At 39.5% G+C, this 19,375-nt stretch overlaps 1 protein-coding gene across 1 annotated transcript in view; it reads left to right on the top strand.

Annotated features, from left to right (window-relative positions):
- Positions 1-18,877, top strand: part of LOC126298539 (uncharacterized) — a 305,895-nt gene extending 287,018 nt beyond the window's left edge. Inside the window, exon 3 of the mRNA XM_049989901.1 lies at positions 18,768-18,877. Within this exon, the coding sequence (XP_049845858.1) occupies positions 18,768-18,875 (108 nt within the window). The 3' untranslated portion in view covers positions 18,876-18,877. The remainder of the gene's footprint in view (positions 1-18,767) is intronic.
- The last annotated feature ends 498 nt before the right edge of the window (positions 18,878-19,375 follow it).

The raw sequence follows: 19,375 nt of genomic DNA, 5'->3' as shown, positions 1-19,375 counted from the left end.
ACGTAAGCTACTATGAACAGCTTTGTGAATGCATTGTCATAATCAAGTCAGACACAAAGCCATAGCCTGCCACAGCAGTACAATTTTATATGCGAACAAAATATAAAGATGATGAAATGATGTGTGATGAGATAAAAGTTGTTATTCAGGTAGTCAGGGGTAATGAAAATTTAATTGTGATGGACACTGGGTCAGCCGTTGTGGCCGAACGGTTCTAGGCGCTTCAGTACGGAACCGCGCTGCTGCTGCTACAGTCACAGGTTCGAATCCTGCCTCAGGCATGGATGTGTATGATGTCCTTAGGTTAGTTAGGTTTAAGTTGTTCAAAGTCTAGGGGACTGATGACCTTAGATGTTAAGTCCCATAGTGCTCACAGCCATTTCCACCATTTGATGGGCACTGGTATTTGATTGCAGGAAATGCAGGAGGAGAAAAACCAAGAAGTGTACTTCAACCAGGGGAAAGGTAGACTTCTGCACAGAGAATAATTTAATCATTGCCAACACTTTGTTTAAGAATCGTGGAAGGATGTTGTATAAATGTAACAGACATCAGGACACTGAAAGGTTTCAGATTCATTATACAGGCTGTTTCCATAAGAGTGTGCAAAAATGTAATAGAACATGGAGAATGCTCCACTGAACAATTTTAGGTTAGAAAACTGGGGTTGGAGAAGCCAATTTAAGGAGATAAGGAAGTAAACTTGTCTATCGCTTTGTCTAGCATTATATTTACAACTAACCTGCATACAAATTTACATGTACTGTAATCTTTATCTCCATGTACATTCTTTATTTCTTGCAAGGAAACAAGAATGATAAGCCTGATAAATAGGAAGTCATGATGCAGGATTTATTTACTTCACTTGTTCATAAGGTGGCTCCTTTGTATCGTATTTACGTTGTCCCATGGCAGGACGTGCTATGAATCAATGACAGACCCATTCATTACTCAGTGCTGTCCAGAGACGTACAGTACAATTTGATGGAGCAGTACTGTTACAGTTTTGCAGAACTCACTGACATGCACATTGTGTATGGGGAAGTACATTGCAATGGTCTCACTGCTGAAAGGCTGTACAGGGAATGATTTACTAATATGCATCATCTGTCATGATGAGCGTTTATTTCTCTTGATCAATGAATGTGGGAGACTAGTTAATTTGAGAGAAGAAACGAGGGACCTGGCAACATGAACAACACACACACACAATATTTGAAGAGGAGTTGCTGGAACATGTTGCAGCAGACCCCACTACAATTACTCATTGTATTGCACATGAAATAAGCACTGCACATACAAGTGTGTGGCGAGTACTCCACGAACAACAATTACACCAGTATCACCCACAACAAATCCTGCAATGCTTGTGACTGACTTTGCACCAAGGGTTGCATCGTGTCAGTGATTGATCCAACAATGGATTGATCAACCAGATTTCCTCCAAATCATTTGTTTACTGATGAGGCCTCATCTGGTTGTGATGGTATTTTGAACAGCAGGAATAGTCATGTGCGGGATGAGGAAACCCTCATGCTGTAGTAGAATTACACCATAAAGTATATTTTGCTGTGAATATCTGTGTCGGCATTACAGACGACAATCTCATTGGGCCATATCTTCTATCTGACCATCTGAATGGGCACCTGTACTTGCGGTTCATGCGAAGAGTTCTATCTGAGTTATTGAAGAACACACCCTTGTCTGTTTGTGAGAGGATATGAATACAACATGACAGTGCACCTCTTCACTTCAGTATGGATGTCTGCAACAATCTCAATGCTGTATGTACTGGTCACTGGACTGGAAGGGGAGTTCATATCCCATGACCTGCAAGGTCACGTGACCTGAATCCTCTTGATTATTTCCTATAGGGGTACCTAAAGACACTAGTGTTTGAGACCCTAGTGGATACAGAGCTGGAATTAACTGCCAGAGCTGTAGCTGCCTGTGATGTGGTTCGAAACACACCAGGGATATTTGTCAGGGTACATCAGAATCTTGTTTGCTGGTGTCATGTTTGCATTGAGGTTGATGGCTGTCAGATTCAGCATATTTTGTAAGATACAGTACAAATGGTACATTCACTGTGTCAGTGATGGTATTTGCACTTAACTGAAACTAATGTAAATAAATATGATACAATAATGTTATTTTATTCCTAATATTTCCTTAAGCTGGCTTCTCCAACCCCAAGTTCCATACCTCAAATTGTTCAATGGAACATCATTCATGTCCTGTTAAATTTTTGCACTCTTTACAAAAATACACTGCATAATAATAAGGCATAGCTTTCTATGTGAAATTTTAAGATGTTTGACATTTGTAGGGGCACATGTAGTCTCTAACCAAAATTGACTGGTTAACTTCTTAAAACTTAAGGGATTTCAAAAAGGTAGGACATTATGAAGATGCCTCATGGATAAGCTGAAAGAAACAGAGAGTATGGAGATTTTCAGAGTGTACATTAGGTGACATTTGACAGAAACAGCTGAAGGGAATTTAGTAGAAGATGAATGTGCACATTTGAGCGATGGAATATTGAATGCAGCAGAGGATCAGATAGATAAAAAGACAAGACCTCACAGAAATCTGTGGTTAACACAGGAGATACATATATAAACATAGTGACTGAAGCTGGCAAAATGGGGTACAGACACCTAAAAAATGAGACTGACAGATAGCGCAAAATGACAAAGCATAAATGGCTGGAGGACAAATACAAGTCTGTATAAGCATGTATAAATAAGGGAAAAACAGACACCAGCTATTGGAAGATTAAATATACCTTTGTAGAAAAGAAAAGTAACTGTATGATTATCAAAAGTTCAGATTGCAAGCAAGTACGAAGCAAAAATGAAGAATTTTATAGAGCACTGAAATATCCAAGTCTCCTAGATTAGACAAAATTTCCTGAGAAGTACTGGGACCTTTAGGAAGCCAGCCATAGCCATAATAAAACTTCCACCTGGTATCCTAAATATATGAAATAAGTGAAATACCCTCATACTTCTAGAAGGATGTATTAATTCCACTTCCAAAGAAAGCAGATCCCATCACATATTAATATTACTGTACTATCAGTTTAATGAGTCATTGTGCCCAAATACTGACTTGAATTATTTACAGAAAAATGGATAAACTGGTAGAAGCTGACCTTAAGGAGATCAGTTTGGGATCCAGAGATACGTTGGAACACTACACTCTCTGAAATTCTGTTGGTACCATGCATAAAATACAAAGAGTGAAGGTTATATACGGCTTGTACAGAAACCAAACTGCATTTATAAGAGTTGAAGAGCACGAAAGAGAAGCAGTAGTGCAGAAAGGAATCAGACAGAGTTGTAGCATACCCCTTACATTATTCATTGGGTACATTGAGTAAACCAGAAAGGAAACCAAAGAAAAATTTACAGAAGGAATTAAAGCTCAGGGAGAAGGAATAAAAAACTTGAATATAACTGCATAGACTTCTGCAACCAGTCAGTTGCCATAAGAGTTTACTGAGTATTGTATTTCATCATAATGTAAAAAAACTACAGTGGGGAGACCCAGAAGGCCACTGCAACCATTGCAGAACCAGTGTTCTCTCTACTATAATTTTTTACATTATGATGTGTTACAATACTCAGAAAACAGTTATGTCAAAAACCTCGAGGTTTTTTGAGGTCATTGTAGTTCTATCAGAGAAGACAGTGGGCTTGGAGAAACAGTTGAAATGAATGGATAGTGTTTTGAGAAGATGTTACAAAATAAGCATCAGCAAAAGTAAAACAAGGGAATGTAGTTGGATTAAATCGGGGCTAAGGAAATTAGATTAGGAGATAAGGCACTAAAAGTAGTAGATGAGTTTTGCTACTTGGGCAGTAAAGTAACTGATGATGAGGAAAAATAGACAGCAAATAAAATGGAGCAAGGAAAAAATTCAGAAAAAGAGGAATTTGTTAACAATGCATTTTATCTTATGGTTTAGGAAACGTTTCCTTAACGTATTTACCTCAAGTGTAGACTTGTATGGAAGTGAAATGTGGGTTATAAGCTGTTCACGTGAGAACAGAGACCTCCGAAATGTGGTGCTGCAGAAGAAAGCTGAAGATTAGATTTGTAGAACATGTTTCTATCGGGGAGATACTGAATCAGACTTTGAAGAGAAGATTTTCATGGCATAAATTAACTAAAAAGTGGGGTTGGTTGATAGGGCACAGCCTGGGGCATCAAGGAATAGCCAGTTTAGTAGTAGAGGGAAGTGTTGTAGGTAAAAAAGTATAGAGGGAGACCAACGCCTGAATACAGTAAGCAGGTTCAAATAGATGTTGGTTGCAGTAGTTACACAGATATGAAGAAGAGTTCTCAAGATAGCCTAGGCTAAAGAACTGCATCAAACCAGTGTTCAGTCTGAAGATCACAACATCCAAATTTTTACTCATGAAGTAGAAATCTGCTGTCTTTTCACTCCACACTTTTCTTTGCATATTTTCTTAACTCTTCCTGGTTTCAGCACAACCTTCCACTCCAATGAAGGAATTGCTTTCAAACACCTGAAATCTTCAAAACTGACTTTTGTTAGTTTACCTAAGCAATTTGTTTCAATTGGTAATTGTTCAGTAGTTGTTAAGACCTTAATCTGTTGGTAGGTCTGCTGTATCAAGTGGTCTGAAGTTGGGCTCATCACCTAGTACAAGTATGCTAAAGAAATGAAACTGAAATTTCGGAAGGAAGAGGTTAATCAGATATTGGCTGTGGATAGTGTTTTTAGTTCCACCTGAGAAGGCTAGATGTAGGCTGTAGAATAACTATTCACAAGGTATCATCTGTGCTCGTATGTCTAAAGTAAAATGTGGAGTAGATCAAAACAACTGACACATGTTTCAGTGTAAACCATGTTGTAAAAACTTTTGATGGTGCTGAGCAACAGTGATACAGTAGTTTTTGCCAGAATACACTGCTATTTGATTAGGTATTATATTTCCTCTGTAAAATCTAGATTTCCACTTCAATGCCAATATTGAGTACAACATTCTGAGACCATGTGCATCATTTTGCTGTGCAGTGTGCATGTCAGATACACACTTCAGTGTTAGAAAATGTGTTGAACTGTTCATTTGACATCCTACACAGCAAGATAACGCTAATGGTCTAAGAACTTGGTACTCAATAATGGCATAAAACCCACAATCTAGATTGTAGAGAAGAAAAAACACTGTAATATACAGATGGCAGTGTATTCATTCAAAAGTAATTTATGTTGATGTTCATCAGCAAAAGATGGCCTATCTTATACTGCTCACTTTGAGAGATGGTGCAGGAGGGAAAAGAGTTTTTTTCATTCAGATGAGAGCCATTGTTAATTTTTCTGACTTAACAATAAAACTGATGATGGTACTAATAGCAATGATAGCATTAATTAAAATATTCTACATGAATATTTCACAATTTCATTTTAATGTTTAGTACTCCCCTGTACTTCAGTCAATAATTATTTACTGTTTTAAATTGGACAGGTGAACCATTAAAGCTTCCTCTGTATTCATTCCTCTTCCATTGGCCCCTTTGAATACTTTATCTACTGTCTAATGACCCATCTCTTTGAATTTTGTTTGACATAAGATCTATATTTCATAATATCTTTATTATTTTTCTTTGAATTTAGTTGTTCCTCTTTCTCTCACTATTTACTTTTACATGAAAAAGTTGTCATTTATTATTCATGTTGATTCTTCATGATGAGTTTGCTGTTTCTTGCCACATTCATGTTCATATTTGTTCTGTATTTCGCAGAAAATTCAGTCGAGGTTATAAATGTTTTTCCATTAAATTCCTATGTTCCACCAGAAAGCCTGACTGGCTGTGAAGCAACATACAGCTGTGCTTCAATTTTTTTATCAACTTATAAAATTAGCACAATCATATATTCTGTGTGCAAACAAAGTATAACTTTTTCAAAACAGCATATTCACTTATATTGTGATATATGTTTGAAATGTGCCTCAAAGGTGCCAACAAAATTCTTCTGTGGGGTACAAAAGCATGGTACCCTGTGACATCACCCTAGTGTTCCACAACACATCAAATAGCAAGGTGTTGACCTATGTGGAAAAAAAGAAAGAAACCACAACTCATAAGTTATTGCAAGGTGTAGTGTAAGTTAACATTGTTACTTTGACATTAAATGTCACCATAATTCTACATCTACATCCATACTCCGCAAGCCACCTGACGGTGTGTGGCCAACACCACTGTGGATGTCTCAAATGATGGGATAAATGCAATACTCCCTCTTAACTAACTAACTAAGTGTTGAACTAACTAACTTAAACACATTTCAGCACTTCTTTTGATGTCCGTGTGATGAAGGTCAGAACATTGACCCTGAACACTGAAATCACACTGTTTCACTATGTGTAGTCAAGGGAAACATTTCAGACACACCACACCTCCGAATCTGTAGAAAAATTCCTTGATAGGTGTCATAAAGGGTGTGAAACCACCCCTGTCCCTGGGCTGTCAATACTATACATTTAGCGGTCAAAACTTACAATTCACAGTGTAATGAGGAACAGGACAACATTCTTGACAATGTTCAACACTACTAACACTCCCCTAGATAATTCAGTCCTACGCTAAGGACATCATCTGGCATCAAGCTTGTTCGACACCTCTTGGTGCAGTCACCTCCCCTCAGGTGCTAGAGCAGCCGTGAGACACCATTGTCCAGAAAGGGTTTCAAAGTCTCTGACAGGTGCATTTTTAATGTGCTTAACAATTATGCGTGGGTGGCACCAAGTGTGTTGTCAAACTGGGGTGTCCTAAAGGATCCCTTTCACACTTTACTGATGCACATGTCAATGTTGCATCGCTCCATGATCACACCACAGGAGGGCATGAAACAGGATGGTTGAAAACACATAAACACACTTTACTGCTTTGGATCACATTCAAATTTTGTTGAATGGTTTTGAACAGTTTCTGGTAGCTCCACCCTGTACAGCAGAGTGACTATTGTTGTCACACAACACACCAAAAGTGTCAGATTATGACTAGTCATGTTGCAGCCCCACAATGTCCTTAGAATTGGGTTGAATCTTTTGAGGGTGGGGAGAGACTCAGCAGTGTTGAACATTGTCAAGAAGATTTATCCTGTTGCTCATTGCACTGTGAACTGCCATTTTTGACTGTGAAATACATTGGAATCAATGCCTCAAGGAAATAGATAGTTTCATTGACACTGTTTATACCATCTCCTGATGGCTTTTCATGTCACTTTCCAATAGTGGTGTGTCTGATATGTTTCCCTCAGCCACCCATATTAAAACCAAGTGATTTGAACGCTGAGTGTCATGTCTGCCATCACAGAAGTGTCAAAAGAAGTTAAACGTAAGTAAGAGGAGGTGTGATGAACCTCCCATTGTACATTCACAATTGTGTTGACACAGCTGTGGGGAAATTTGGTGCTAAGTGACATAAATAAACCACCTTTTTTCTCATGTGAACTTCTGAACTGTGGCCTTTTTTTCTCATGTGTCGTAACTTAGCTGTGTGAAGTATCGCTGAAGCAGAGGGTGACATCACCGGGTTCCATGCGTTGGGACCATTACAGAGGAGGCTTGTAGCACATTTCAGCCAAATTTCAAATTTTGGGAGACAGTTATGTGGTTTCAAAAAGTTTTTTGTGCAGTATATATATATATATATATATATATATATATACTGCACAAAAAACTTTTTGAAACCACATAACTGTCTCCCAAAATTTGAAATTTATATATATATATATATATATAAAAAAAATAGAAAGAAACTTCCACATGGGAAAAATATATTAAAAACAAAGATTCCAAGACTTACCAAGTGGGAAAGCGCCGGCAGACAGGCACATGAACAAAACACACAAACACACACACAGAATTACTAGCTTTCGCAACCGATGGTTGCTTCTTCAGGAAGGAGAGGGAAAGACGAAAGGATGTGGGTTTTAAGGGAGAGGGTAAGGAGTCATTCCAATCCCGGGAGCGGAAAGACTTCCCTTAGGGGAAAAAAGGACAGGTGTACACTCGCACATACACACACACACACACACACATATCCATCCGCACATACACAGACACAAGCAGACATATTTAAAGGCAAAGAGTAAGGGCAGAGATGTCAGTCGAGGCGGAAGTGTAGAGGCAAAGAAGTTGTTGAAAGACAGGTGAGGTATGAGCGGCGGCAACTTGAAATTAGCGGAGGTTGAGGCCTGGCAGATATCGAGAAGAGAGGATATACTGAAGGGCGAGTTCCCATCTCTGGAGTTCGGATAGGTTGGTGTTGGTGGGAAGTATCCAGATAACTCGGACGGTGTAACACTGTGCCAAGATGTGCTGGCCGTGCATCAAGGCATGTTTAGCCACATGGTGATCCTCATTACCAACAAACACTGTTGCCTGTGTCCATTCATGCGAATGGACAGTTTGTTGCTGGTCATTCCCACATAGAAAGTGTCACAGTGCAGGCAGGTCAGTTGGTAAATCACGTGGGTGCTTTCACACGTGGCTCTCCCTTTGATCATGTACACCTTCCGGGTTACAGGACTGGAGTAGGTGGTGGTGGGAGGGTGCATAGGACAGGTTTTACACCGATGGCGGTTGCAAGGGTAGGAGCCAGAGGGTAGGGAAGGTGGTTTGGGAATTTCATAGGGATGAACCAAGAGGTTACGAAGGTTAGGTGGACGGCGGAAAGACACTCTTGGTGGAGTGGGGAGGATTTCATGAAGGATGGATCTCATTTCGGGGCAGGATTTTAGGAAGTCGTATCCCTGCTGGAGAGCCACATTCAAGGTCTGATCCAGTCCCGGGAAGTATTCTGTCACAAGTGGGGCACTTTTGGGGATCTTCTGTGAGAGGTTCTGGGTTTGAGGGGATGAGGAAGAGGCTCTGGTTATCTGCTTCTGTACCAGGTTGGGAGGGTAGTTGCGGGATGCGAAAGCTGTTTTCAGGTTGTTGGTGTAATGGTCGAGGGATTCAGGACTGGAGCAGATTCGTTTGACACGAAGGCCTAGGCTGTAGGGAAGGGACCGTTTGATATGGAATGGGTGGCAGCTGTCATAATGGAGGTACTGTTGCTTGTTGCTGGGTTTGATGTGGACGGATGTGTGCAGCTGGCCATTGGACCGATGGAGGTCAACGTCTAGGAAAGTGGCATGGGATTTGGAGTAGGACCAGGTGAATCTGATGGAACCAAAGGAGTTGAGGTTGGAGAGGAAATTCTGGAGTTGTTCTTCACTGTGAGTCCAGATCATGAAGATGTCATCAATAAATCTGTACCAAACTTTGGGTTGGCAGGCTTGGGTAACCAAGAAGGCTTCCTCTAAGCGACCCATAAATAGGTTGGCATACGAGGGGCCATCCTGGTACCCATGGCTGTTCCCTTTAATTGTTGGTATGTCTGGCCTTCAAAAGTGAAGAAGTTGTGGGTCAGGATGAAGCTGGCTAAGGTGACGAGGAAAGAGGTTTTAGGTAGGGTGGCAGGTGATTGGCGTGAAAGGAAGTGCTCCATTGCAGCGAGGCCCTGGACGTGCGGGATATTCGTGTATAGGGAAGTGGCATCAAGGGTTACAAGGATGGTTTCCGGGGGTAACAGACTGGGTACGGATTCCAGGCGTTCGAGAAAGTGGTTGGTGTCTTTGATGAAGGATGGGTGACTGCATGTAATGGGTTGAAGGTGTTGATCTACGTAGGCAGAGATACGTTCCGTGGGGGCTTGGTAACCAGCTACAATGGGGCGGCCAGGATGTCTGGGTTTGTGGATTTTAGGAAGTAGGTAGAAGGTAGGAGTGCGAGGTGTTGGTGGGGTGAGGAGTTTGATGGAGTCAGGTGAAAGGTTTTGTAGGGGGCCTACGGTTCTGAGGATTCCTTGAAGCTCCGCCTGGACATCAGGAATGGGATTACCTTGGCATGGGATTACCTTCCCCTAAGGGAAGTCTTTCCGCTCCCGGGATTGGAATGACTCCTTACCCTCTCCCTTAAAACCCACATCCTTTCGTCTTTCCCTCTCCTTCCTGAAGAAGCAACCATCGGTTGCGAAAGCTAGTAATTCTGTGTGTGTGTTTGTGTGTTTTGTTCATGTGCCTGTCTGCCGGCGCTTTCCCACTTGGTAAGTCTTGGAATCTTTGTTTTTAATATATATATATATATATATATATATATATATATATAGTCAGGAAAAGAAGAAAATACCTTTCTCTTTGACTAGTGTCCCATATACTGAGATTTTTAAAAGAGTAGAGATAAACTGCACCTTCTAAATGATTTGTCTTTGTAAATATCATCACACTTATTGCAATGAGACTTTTGTGTAGTTTGCAAATATTGTTTAGAGTGGTAAGAGGAAGGTGACGGAGGTTAAAAATACTGTGGGTTGTAGGGGTTATAGATAAGGAGAAAGTTTTGACAGAGATCATCATGATGAGTCCATCTGGAGAAAAATGCAAAGAAGATAAATTAGGATTCTGAGATTTTAAATTGCTTTATAGGTCTATTTTTCTCCAGTCCTGTTCTGAACATCAGGTGCTGCCTGGAAATTTCCATTAGCTAAGTGGGTGGTGGTGGTGAAGTGATCTAAGGAACTCTTGAAATAATTACCTCTGTGCTGTGTAACTTCTACAGCTCCCAGATTGATCACATTTAACCTGGATTTTCATTTGTATGTTCTGATTACTTGTTACTTTTCTATTCTCTTCATTTATTACTTTGTCCAAGACAGAATGAGGATAGTGGTAGTGGGAGGGTGTGTGTTGCACATGTGTTGACCCAAAGTGATCATCATGTATGTAACTTATATACCAGGTCTGTTGGAATTCAGTATACTTGATTTGCGCTTTTACCTATTCTGTTGGTACCAGGAGTATTTTATGCAGCATAACTGTTACTTTTAATAATGAAAGTGATAAAATAAGTTCTATGGAGAAATTGCTAATTACTGAAATGGTGCTGTGTGGGGTCAGGCATTTGTATTTGTGACTGACTGAAAGTTGTCTTAGAGTGCGCTGAGTATCAGGGTTATGTTTACACATGGCCCAGGAGAGTTCTCCATGAATCAGATCACCAGCTACTGACTTTTAATGAAAAACATGGCTAGACCATCAAGTATTGTACATAGATCTTTGTTTATCATTCAAAATATCAAATGTCCAGTCACCATGAGAAATGAAGATGCACATTTTGTGTGAAAGGTGTAATAAGTATGATGCAGACAGAGGGTTTTTCAGTGCATGAGAGATTACATCATGGTAGGAGAGCTTCTAAGTGTAGCTCCAGGTGTATTTCATCAGAAAAAAGATGCTAGAATTTTGATTTTATATTCATTTTATTTTACTTCACCTGTACTTCAGTTATTTTTTCACTCCTCTGTTTGTTCCTTTCCATGTTCCTTGTTGGTATTCTTCTGTTCTCTTCATTTCTATTTAATTCACTGCCAGCTATTTCTGTAAAGTATACCACCAATAAATTATGATTAGTGCATAATTAGACCTACTGATAGAGGATTTACTTATCAATTGCCATATGTGTGAATATTACGAGAAAACAGCTGCTCTGGAAATAAAAGACGCTGCACCTCCTCTAACAGATTCATATCACACAGAACATAAGTTGGCTCTGAGGCATACATATATGTTCATTTATGATGTATCGAGATCACCAAATCAAAAACCAAACATTTCCATAACAACAAAGTCATCTGAGTCTCAGGGGTACCTTTTGCAGCAGTCCTCAGCAATGCCAGTATGCGATGGAACATCCTCTTGCTTGGATAAAGGCGTGAATCAATAACAGAATAACATAAATGAAATAATCAAGTCAGCCTTGGTTCAAATTGTCCTACTTTTCAATGGCAATTCGTAAGTCTCACAGATATGTGGATATTGTTGACATCCAAAAACACTTCATTTCAATCAGTCCTACACATGGTTGATTGGGTTCCACTCTTGGGAACAAGTAGGCTACTTGCATTTGATGATCAAAGGATTATGAAGAAATTTATTCATGAGAATGGTATGATGAGCTCACACGTTATCATTCATCTAGATGAAACTGCTACCAAAATGTTGGTGATATGGTCCTACTTCTGGTTATAGGATCTCGTCCCTGTACTTTAGAGCAGTGAAGTTGGCCTCGACAACCATGAGAGATGCACAGTGGCCCCATGCAATGCCACTTGAGAACATCACTCCACAAACATCTTATTTCAGATGTAGGATACTGTGTTCAAGGTGTTCAATACTGAGAGGTTGTTTCCAAACACATGTAAAATTATCATGGTTCAAACAGGTCAGTTATTTCTCCTTAAACAACATCAGACACAAGTACTGGGGCATCCAGATTGCATGATTTCTTGTCACTCTGCACGTGAGTACATGGTTTTGTGGCGTGCAACATGTTGCTCATCATGGTCATTGGGAATGGAGATTCAAATTGTGCAATTGTCTCCTAACAGTATCACGCATAGATAACATCCTGTAGCCTCTTCAAATGCTGAATTCACTTCTGGAGCACTCCGCCTGCAGTTCCTTTGACTCAAAAGTTGTAGATATGGATGATACTGTACATCTGTCAAATGTGGATGGCTTATGTGGTGTAAGACCTTAAGGCAGCCTGTCAATTGGTACCAATTCCAGGTCTGTGCCACTTCACTTTGACTCCAGTGGAGCTGTCAACTAACTTCCCTTATTGGAAAGTCAATGGACCTGCGATTCTATGGACCTGATTGTAGGTCATCACTGTTCTTTTTGCCATGATGGATATTCATATTACTGTTCCACAGTTGTCTTTAATGTATCCCTACTAGTGCTTTGCTTTAACTGAAAAGCAGCAATCAATTTGAATGTGTCATTCTGCTTATAGGTAGTGCTCATGATAACTGTGTGTATCTTTCTAAACAACAACAGAAATGCCTTTTCGATCAGTACAGGAACAATCACAGCAGCAACAAACCTGCAAAATTTTATTGAGATAATGGAAAACTGTTGTTGTTGTATATGTTCAGTTATTTCAGACAGTCATGATTTGTGTCTTTGATATGTACAGAAATCCTGTTATACAATGACTGGTTTATAAGATCAAATGAATGTTATTTTGACAATGATGTGTTATTTAGACAGATCAGACATTTTGTGACATTTGAATGTACACCTGAGAATTGCGATAAAACCAAAATCAGATGCTGCTACTTCCCGTGTGCTCATCAATGATACAAACTGAAACTAAATCAGATGCTTGTAGGTTTCAAGAAGCATATGAAGCCAAGCTACCTGCAACAGCTCCTACAGCTGTTGAAGAGTGTATTGTGGACAAATCACACAGCAAGCATGATGACTGAGGTGGACTGATATACTTTCAATTACACTGTAAGCCCACTTATCATGTGGTTTCACAGGTGCTGAAGTAAGTTGTGACAGGAGATTTCGGGATGTGATATGTTGTTTTGAAATCCTGGTGGTGTTCTTCTACCTTTCAATACTTCTAACAATGGGGATATGTGTCTTATCCTAATTTGAGACCATACCCCCATGCACCCCATGGAATAGAACCACTGTAGATAAATGAATGTGATGGATATATTTCCAATTAATTGAGCTGAGTGTTCTTCATTGGATCTAGAAAATGACCCATCAACATTTTATTCTTCCATGAGATGTAGCATATAAAGTGCAAAATGTGATTCATCAATGAAGACTAAACTACATCACACATATATATGCTTTCATCGGAGTAGCTCATGAACAATGAATGAAAGTTACCATTTCATGTAAATTAATGCTCTTGGTGCAAAAGCTGGTGATCATATCTTTTATTAGGTAAGTAAATCAATTCCTATGCCTATAGCGACAGTATGCTTCCTTATATTTCAGCTTTGCCAGTGATTGGCCACACATCTACCAGTTAATCATAATAAAGCAATGGAAAATCCAGGATGGAATAATGACAATAATATGTAAAGGATAGATTGCTATTCACCACATTGTGGTGATGTTGAGTCACAGACAGGAACAACAAAAAGACTGCTAAACAATAAGCATACAGCCATAAGGCCTTCTGACTTAGGCAACATACACACACCAATTCACACAAAGACAATTCACACACAAAGGAACACTGTCTATACCGCGAAGGCCAGACTAAGTCTCAGCAGCCAGAGTCAATGGTCATGTGTGTGTTAGTTGTGGTTCTGTGAATATGTGTGTGTATGTTGCCTAAAGCCAAAGAAGGCTTCTGCTAAGCAGCAGCTGACCATGCTCCTTGGGGTGCAAAGTTCAGTGCCACCAGGCTGTCCATGGCAGCCTGTGAAGATGGTGGGCCTGCTCCAGATTTCCCTGGTTCCACTAACTGCAGGCAGGCCAGCCTGTAAGAGTACAGCAGAGGCAGGCTTCCCACTCAGTGCACTGTCAGCATCCTGTCTCTCAGCAGTGTATTGGTCATGCATTCCTTTATATCAGCTACAAAGACACCATGAGTTGACACCAAGCTGCACACACTAACGAAATACATCCATCTGTCTCAGCTCCAGCTTCATATAACAATAAAGAGTTTTACCATAATATGCCTGTCTTGCTGTGGCCACTCTCACATTTAATAGTTTCCCTTGCATGCAGACCAACTGAAGTACCCAAGTGGGTGAGCAGCAAATGTCATCCTGCCCGACCAAAACAACATTCCTCCACCTATCAGCAAAAGACCATGAAAGCAATCCATTACACTAATTACAAATTAATAAATAAATGTAATAATAAAAGGAAAGGCATTTGTAAGGTTTGAAATATATGTACCTAATTACAGGCCAGAATATTTGTTCAGTACATTTATAAAAGTAGTTGAGATATTGTTTCACAGCAGCGTGTAAGGCTTAATCACAAAATTGTCATTAATATCAACACTATGAAATGAAATGATCATATAACAGTGTTGGCCGGGAGGCACCAACCAGGGAAGTTTGGCTGTCAAGTGCAAATCTTATTTCAGTCAATGACACATTGGGCGACTTGTGTGCCGATAATGAGGATGAAACAATGATGAGGACAACACAACACCCAGGCCACGAGTGGAGAAAATCTCCAACCCGGCCAGGAATCAAACCTGGGCCCACTGCATGGGAGGCAAGCATGTTAACACTTAGCTAAACAAGCAAACATCAACACACTAACATGGTTTTGTAAGACAAAATAACAAAACCACACTAATAAATGAACATATCAACAAATCAAATCTCATATCTAATCATGCAATATTGTCAGTTGTTGATATAAATGTGGCTAAAAAAGTTAACAAGTTCTTTCAACACTAAATGGATGATTCATTGAGAAGAATCCCATTTTAAATAAACAAAAATGAATTCACATCAGTTAGTTTCACCCTATCTGTAAAGCAACTACTATTAAAAATTTGGCTTTTATTTGAATAATTTTATTGTGTGATTTCTTAAGTCATAAAATAAAACAGGTTAAAGTAACATCCTCTGCACTACACTGACTAAAACAGCTGCAACACCTGTACATGCTCTTTAAGAGCTGCTCTCTTTATGGACTTGTTACCAACTTAAGTCTATCAGTATTCTCATCATTGGTACTGCAGTATTAATGACACACATTTATGGTGACCTATTTAAAAAGGCATATATAAGGATAATTTTTGTGCAGCCTGTGCTTAATGATAGTTGCATCATTTAGAAATGATACATGATACTGGCTATATCAGTCAGATGCCCTCTGCACACACATACCAATGTAAGATGTATTTTAAAATTTTACAGTATGCAATATATGAATTCATTGTTTCATGGTTATATATACTGGACAAAATTCTCTCAAACTTGCAGCTGCATCAAGTGGTGGAAAATCCATAACCCTTCAACTGAGTACTCCTTGGCCATTGTCAAGTGGTGACTGTTATATTGTTGCTGCTGCAGATCATCATATAGCTGCCCTGCCTTCTGAATGGAAGCCATCTCAGATGCTGAAAACTTGCTGAAGGAACTTAGCTGCTTACAGAAAGTATTCAAGGGAAATGGTTACAAGCACACCTGCTCAGTAACTGGAAATATATGGCATACCCTAAAGAGGGGTAAATCAATTCAATCTTCAGAGCTTCAGTAAAAGTTTGGCTACTCAGGAGACCCATCAAAAATGATGTAGGCCTCTGGATTCCAACAGTACATAAAATATTACATGAATGTGGATAGATTAATGTCAGACACACTGTGTGTACTATTGAAGAACACTGTGGTACCCTGAGAAATCAGCGGTAGGTGAGGACATTCTAAAAACATGACACTGCATTTCATTTGATGAGACATATTTTATTACACAGGCTAATAGCATTATAAAAAGGTGATCAAGATATAAACTTTGGAAAACATCCTCGATAAAGATGACAGACTGCATTTAAGCATAGCAAGGGCCCAGCCATCAGAAGGTTAATAGGAATATAAAAAAAAGAGAGGAAGATTTATCTGTTTAGCAAGAGTAATAGAAGGCAGATTTCAGACTACCTAACAGATCAAAACGAAAATTTCTGTTCCAACACTGACAATGTTGAGTGTTTATGGAAAAACTTCAAAGCAATCGTAAAATTCATTTTAGACAGGTATGTGCCGAGTAAAACTGTGAGGGGCGGGAAAAACCCACCGTGGTTCAACAACAAAGTTAGGAAACTACTGCGAAAGCAAAGAGAGCTTCACTCGAAGTGTAAAAGCAGCCAAAACCTCTCTGACAAACAGAAGCTAAACGATGTGAAAGTTAGTGTAAGGAGGGCTGTGAGTGAAGCGTTCAGTGAATTCGAAAGTAAAAATCTATGTACCGACTTGACAGAAAATCCTAGGAAGTTCTGGTCTGACGTTAAATCAGTAAGTGGCTCTAAACAGCATATTCAGACACTCTGGGATGTTGATGGTATTGAAACAAAGGCTGACACACTTAAAGCTGAAATACTAAACACCTTTTTCCAAAGCTGTTTCACAGAGGAAGACCGCACGGCAGTTCCTTCCCTAAATCCTTGCACAAGTGAAAAAATGGCTGACATCAAAATAAGTGTCCAAGGAATAGAAAATCAACTGGAATCACTCAACAGAGGAAAGTCCACTGGACCTGATGGCATACCAATTCGATTCTACACAGAGTACGCGAAAGAACTTGCCCCCTTTCTAACAGCCGTGTACTGGAAGTCTCTAGAGGAACGAAAGGTTCCAAATGACTGGAAAACAGCACAGGTAGTCCCAGTCTTCAAGAAGGGTCGTCGAGCAGTTTTGCAAAACTATAGACCCATATCTCTGACTTCGATCTGTTGTAGAATTTTAGAATATGTTTTTTGCTCGTGTATCATGTCATTTTAGGAAACCCAGAATCTACTCTGTAGGAATCAGCATGGATTCCGGAAACAGTGATCATGTGAGACCCAACTCGCTTTATTTGTTCATGAGACCCAGAAAATATTAGATACAGGCTCCCAGATAGATGCTATTTTCCTTGACTTCCGGAAGGTGTTCGATACAGTTCTGCACTGTCGCCTGATAAACAAAGTAAGAGCCTACAGAATATCAGACCAGCTGTGTGGCTGGATTGAAGAGTTTTTAGCAAACAGAGCACAGCATGTTGTTATCAATGGAGAGATGTCTACAGACGTTAAAGTAACCTCTGGCGTACCACAGGGGAGTGTTATGGGACCATTGCTTTTCACAATATATGTAAATGACCTAGTAGATAGAGTCGGAAGTTCAATGCTTTTCGCAGATAATGCTGTAGTATACAGAGAAGTTGCAGCATTAGAAAATTGTAGCAAAATGCAGGAAGATCTGCAGTGGATGGGCACTTGGTGCAGTGAGTGGAAACTGACCCTTAACATAGACAAATGTAATGTATTGCGAATACATAGAAAAAAGGATCCTTTATGGTATGATTATATGATAGTGGAACAAACACTGGTAGCAGTTACTTCTCTAAAATATCTGGGAGTATGCATGCAGAACGATTTGAAGTCGAATGATCATTTAAAATTAGTTGTTGGTAAGGCGGGTACCAGATTGAGATTCATTGGGAGAGTCCTTAGAAAATGTCATCATTCTGGGATCCGTACCAGGTTGGGCTGACGAAGCAGATAGAGAAGATACAAAGAAGAGTGGCGCGTTTGGTCACAGGGTTATTTGGTAACCGTGATAGTGTTACAGAGATGTTTAGCAAACTCAAGTGGCAGACTCTGCAAGAGAGGCTCTCTGCATCCCAGTGTAGCTTGCTTGCCAGGTTTCGAGAGGGTGCGTTTCTGGATGAGGTATCGAATATATTGCTTCCCCCTAATTATACCTCCCGAGGAGATCACAGATGTAAAATTAGAGAGATTCGAGTGCGCACGGAGGCTTTCAGACAGTGGTTCTTCCCACGAACCATATGCGACTCGAACATAAAAGGGAGGTAATGACAGTGGCACGTAAAGTGTCCACAACCACACACCATTGGGTGGCTTACGGAGTATAAATGTAGATGTAGAGGAAGGTTGAAGATTGCACCAGACATCACAAAAGACACCATGCCTTTATAAAGACACCAGCAACAATCAAAACTGATGATGACTGAATGCTGTAAGCTCATGGATTTTAAACCACTTGATGTGTCTGGAAGCTTGAGAGAATTAGTCTAAAGTTTAAGTGTATTTGTGTTCTGTGTGACATTGTCTGCTGATAATCTTAGTTCTGTGTTTGGAAACAAGGTTTTGACTAATGTGATACTGCCGGTTATATATGTTTTCCAGATCAATTGTGTTAAAAAATGCATTGCAGACCAACTGAAAGAATCGGAGAAATCAACAACCAAGAAATCATGGGGGCCTAAGAAGGACTCAACATGTTGTATTTCTTAGAAAATGTGGCATTAAATAAATAACTTTCTACATTTTATTCTACTTCATTCTCTCACATGTCTGTATGGAAGTTTGAGCAGACAGTACCTTAAGTAGTTTTTAAAAAATAAAAGAAACATATGCAGACTGAGTATATGTGAATATATTTTCTCATTAGTTAGTAACATAAAATGGTTTATAAACTAATAATGCAGTTGTAAATGTAATATTTACAATAAATATTAATGTTGTACATCTTACTTTCATCCCAAAATCTACAACAGCAGTTATTCATTGTTGGTAATTCTGATAAATTAAAAATGAAGCTAAACATGATAATATGCATTTTGAGATAGCACCACAAATTTATCTGCCAGCCACTGCTTTGATTGGTGTCTCATTTCAGACAGTATCGAAAATGAACGAAGGTAACTTAAAGCAAATGTCTCATCAGTGAGAAGTCCATTAGAAATGAAGAAACAAAGAAACAAATTCGACATAACAAGGGTAGGGCTTGAATT

Source organism: Schistocerca gregaria, chromosome X (assembly GCF_023897955.1).
Source record: "Schistocerca gregaria isolate iqSchGreg1 chromosome X, iqSchGreg1.2, whole genome shotgun sequence".
Classification (NCBI taxonomy): domain Eukaryota; kingdom Metazoa; phylum Arthropoda; class Insecta; order Orthoptera; family Acrididae; genus Schistocerca; species Schistocerca gregaria.
The sequence above is the reverse complement of the archived record's forward strand: the minus strand, read 5'-3'. Positions and strand labels throughout refer to the sequence as shown.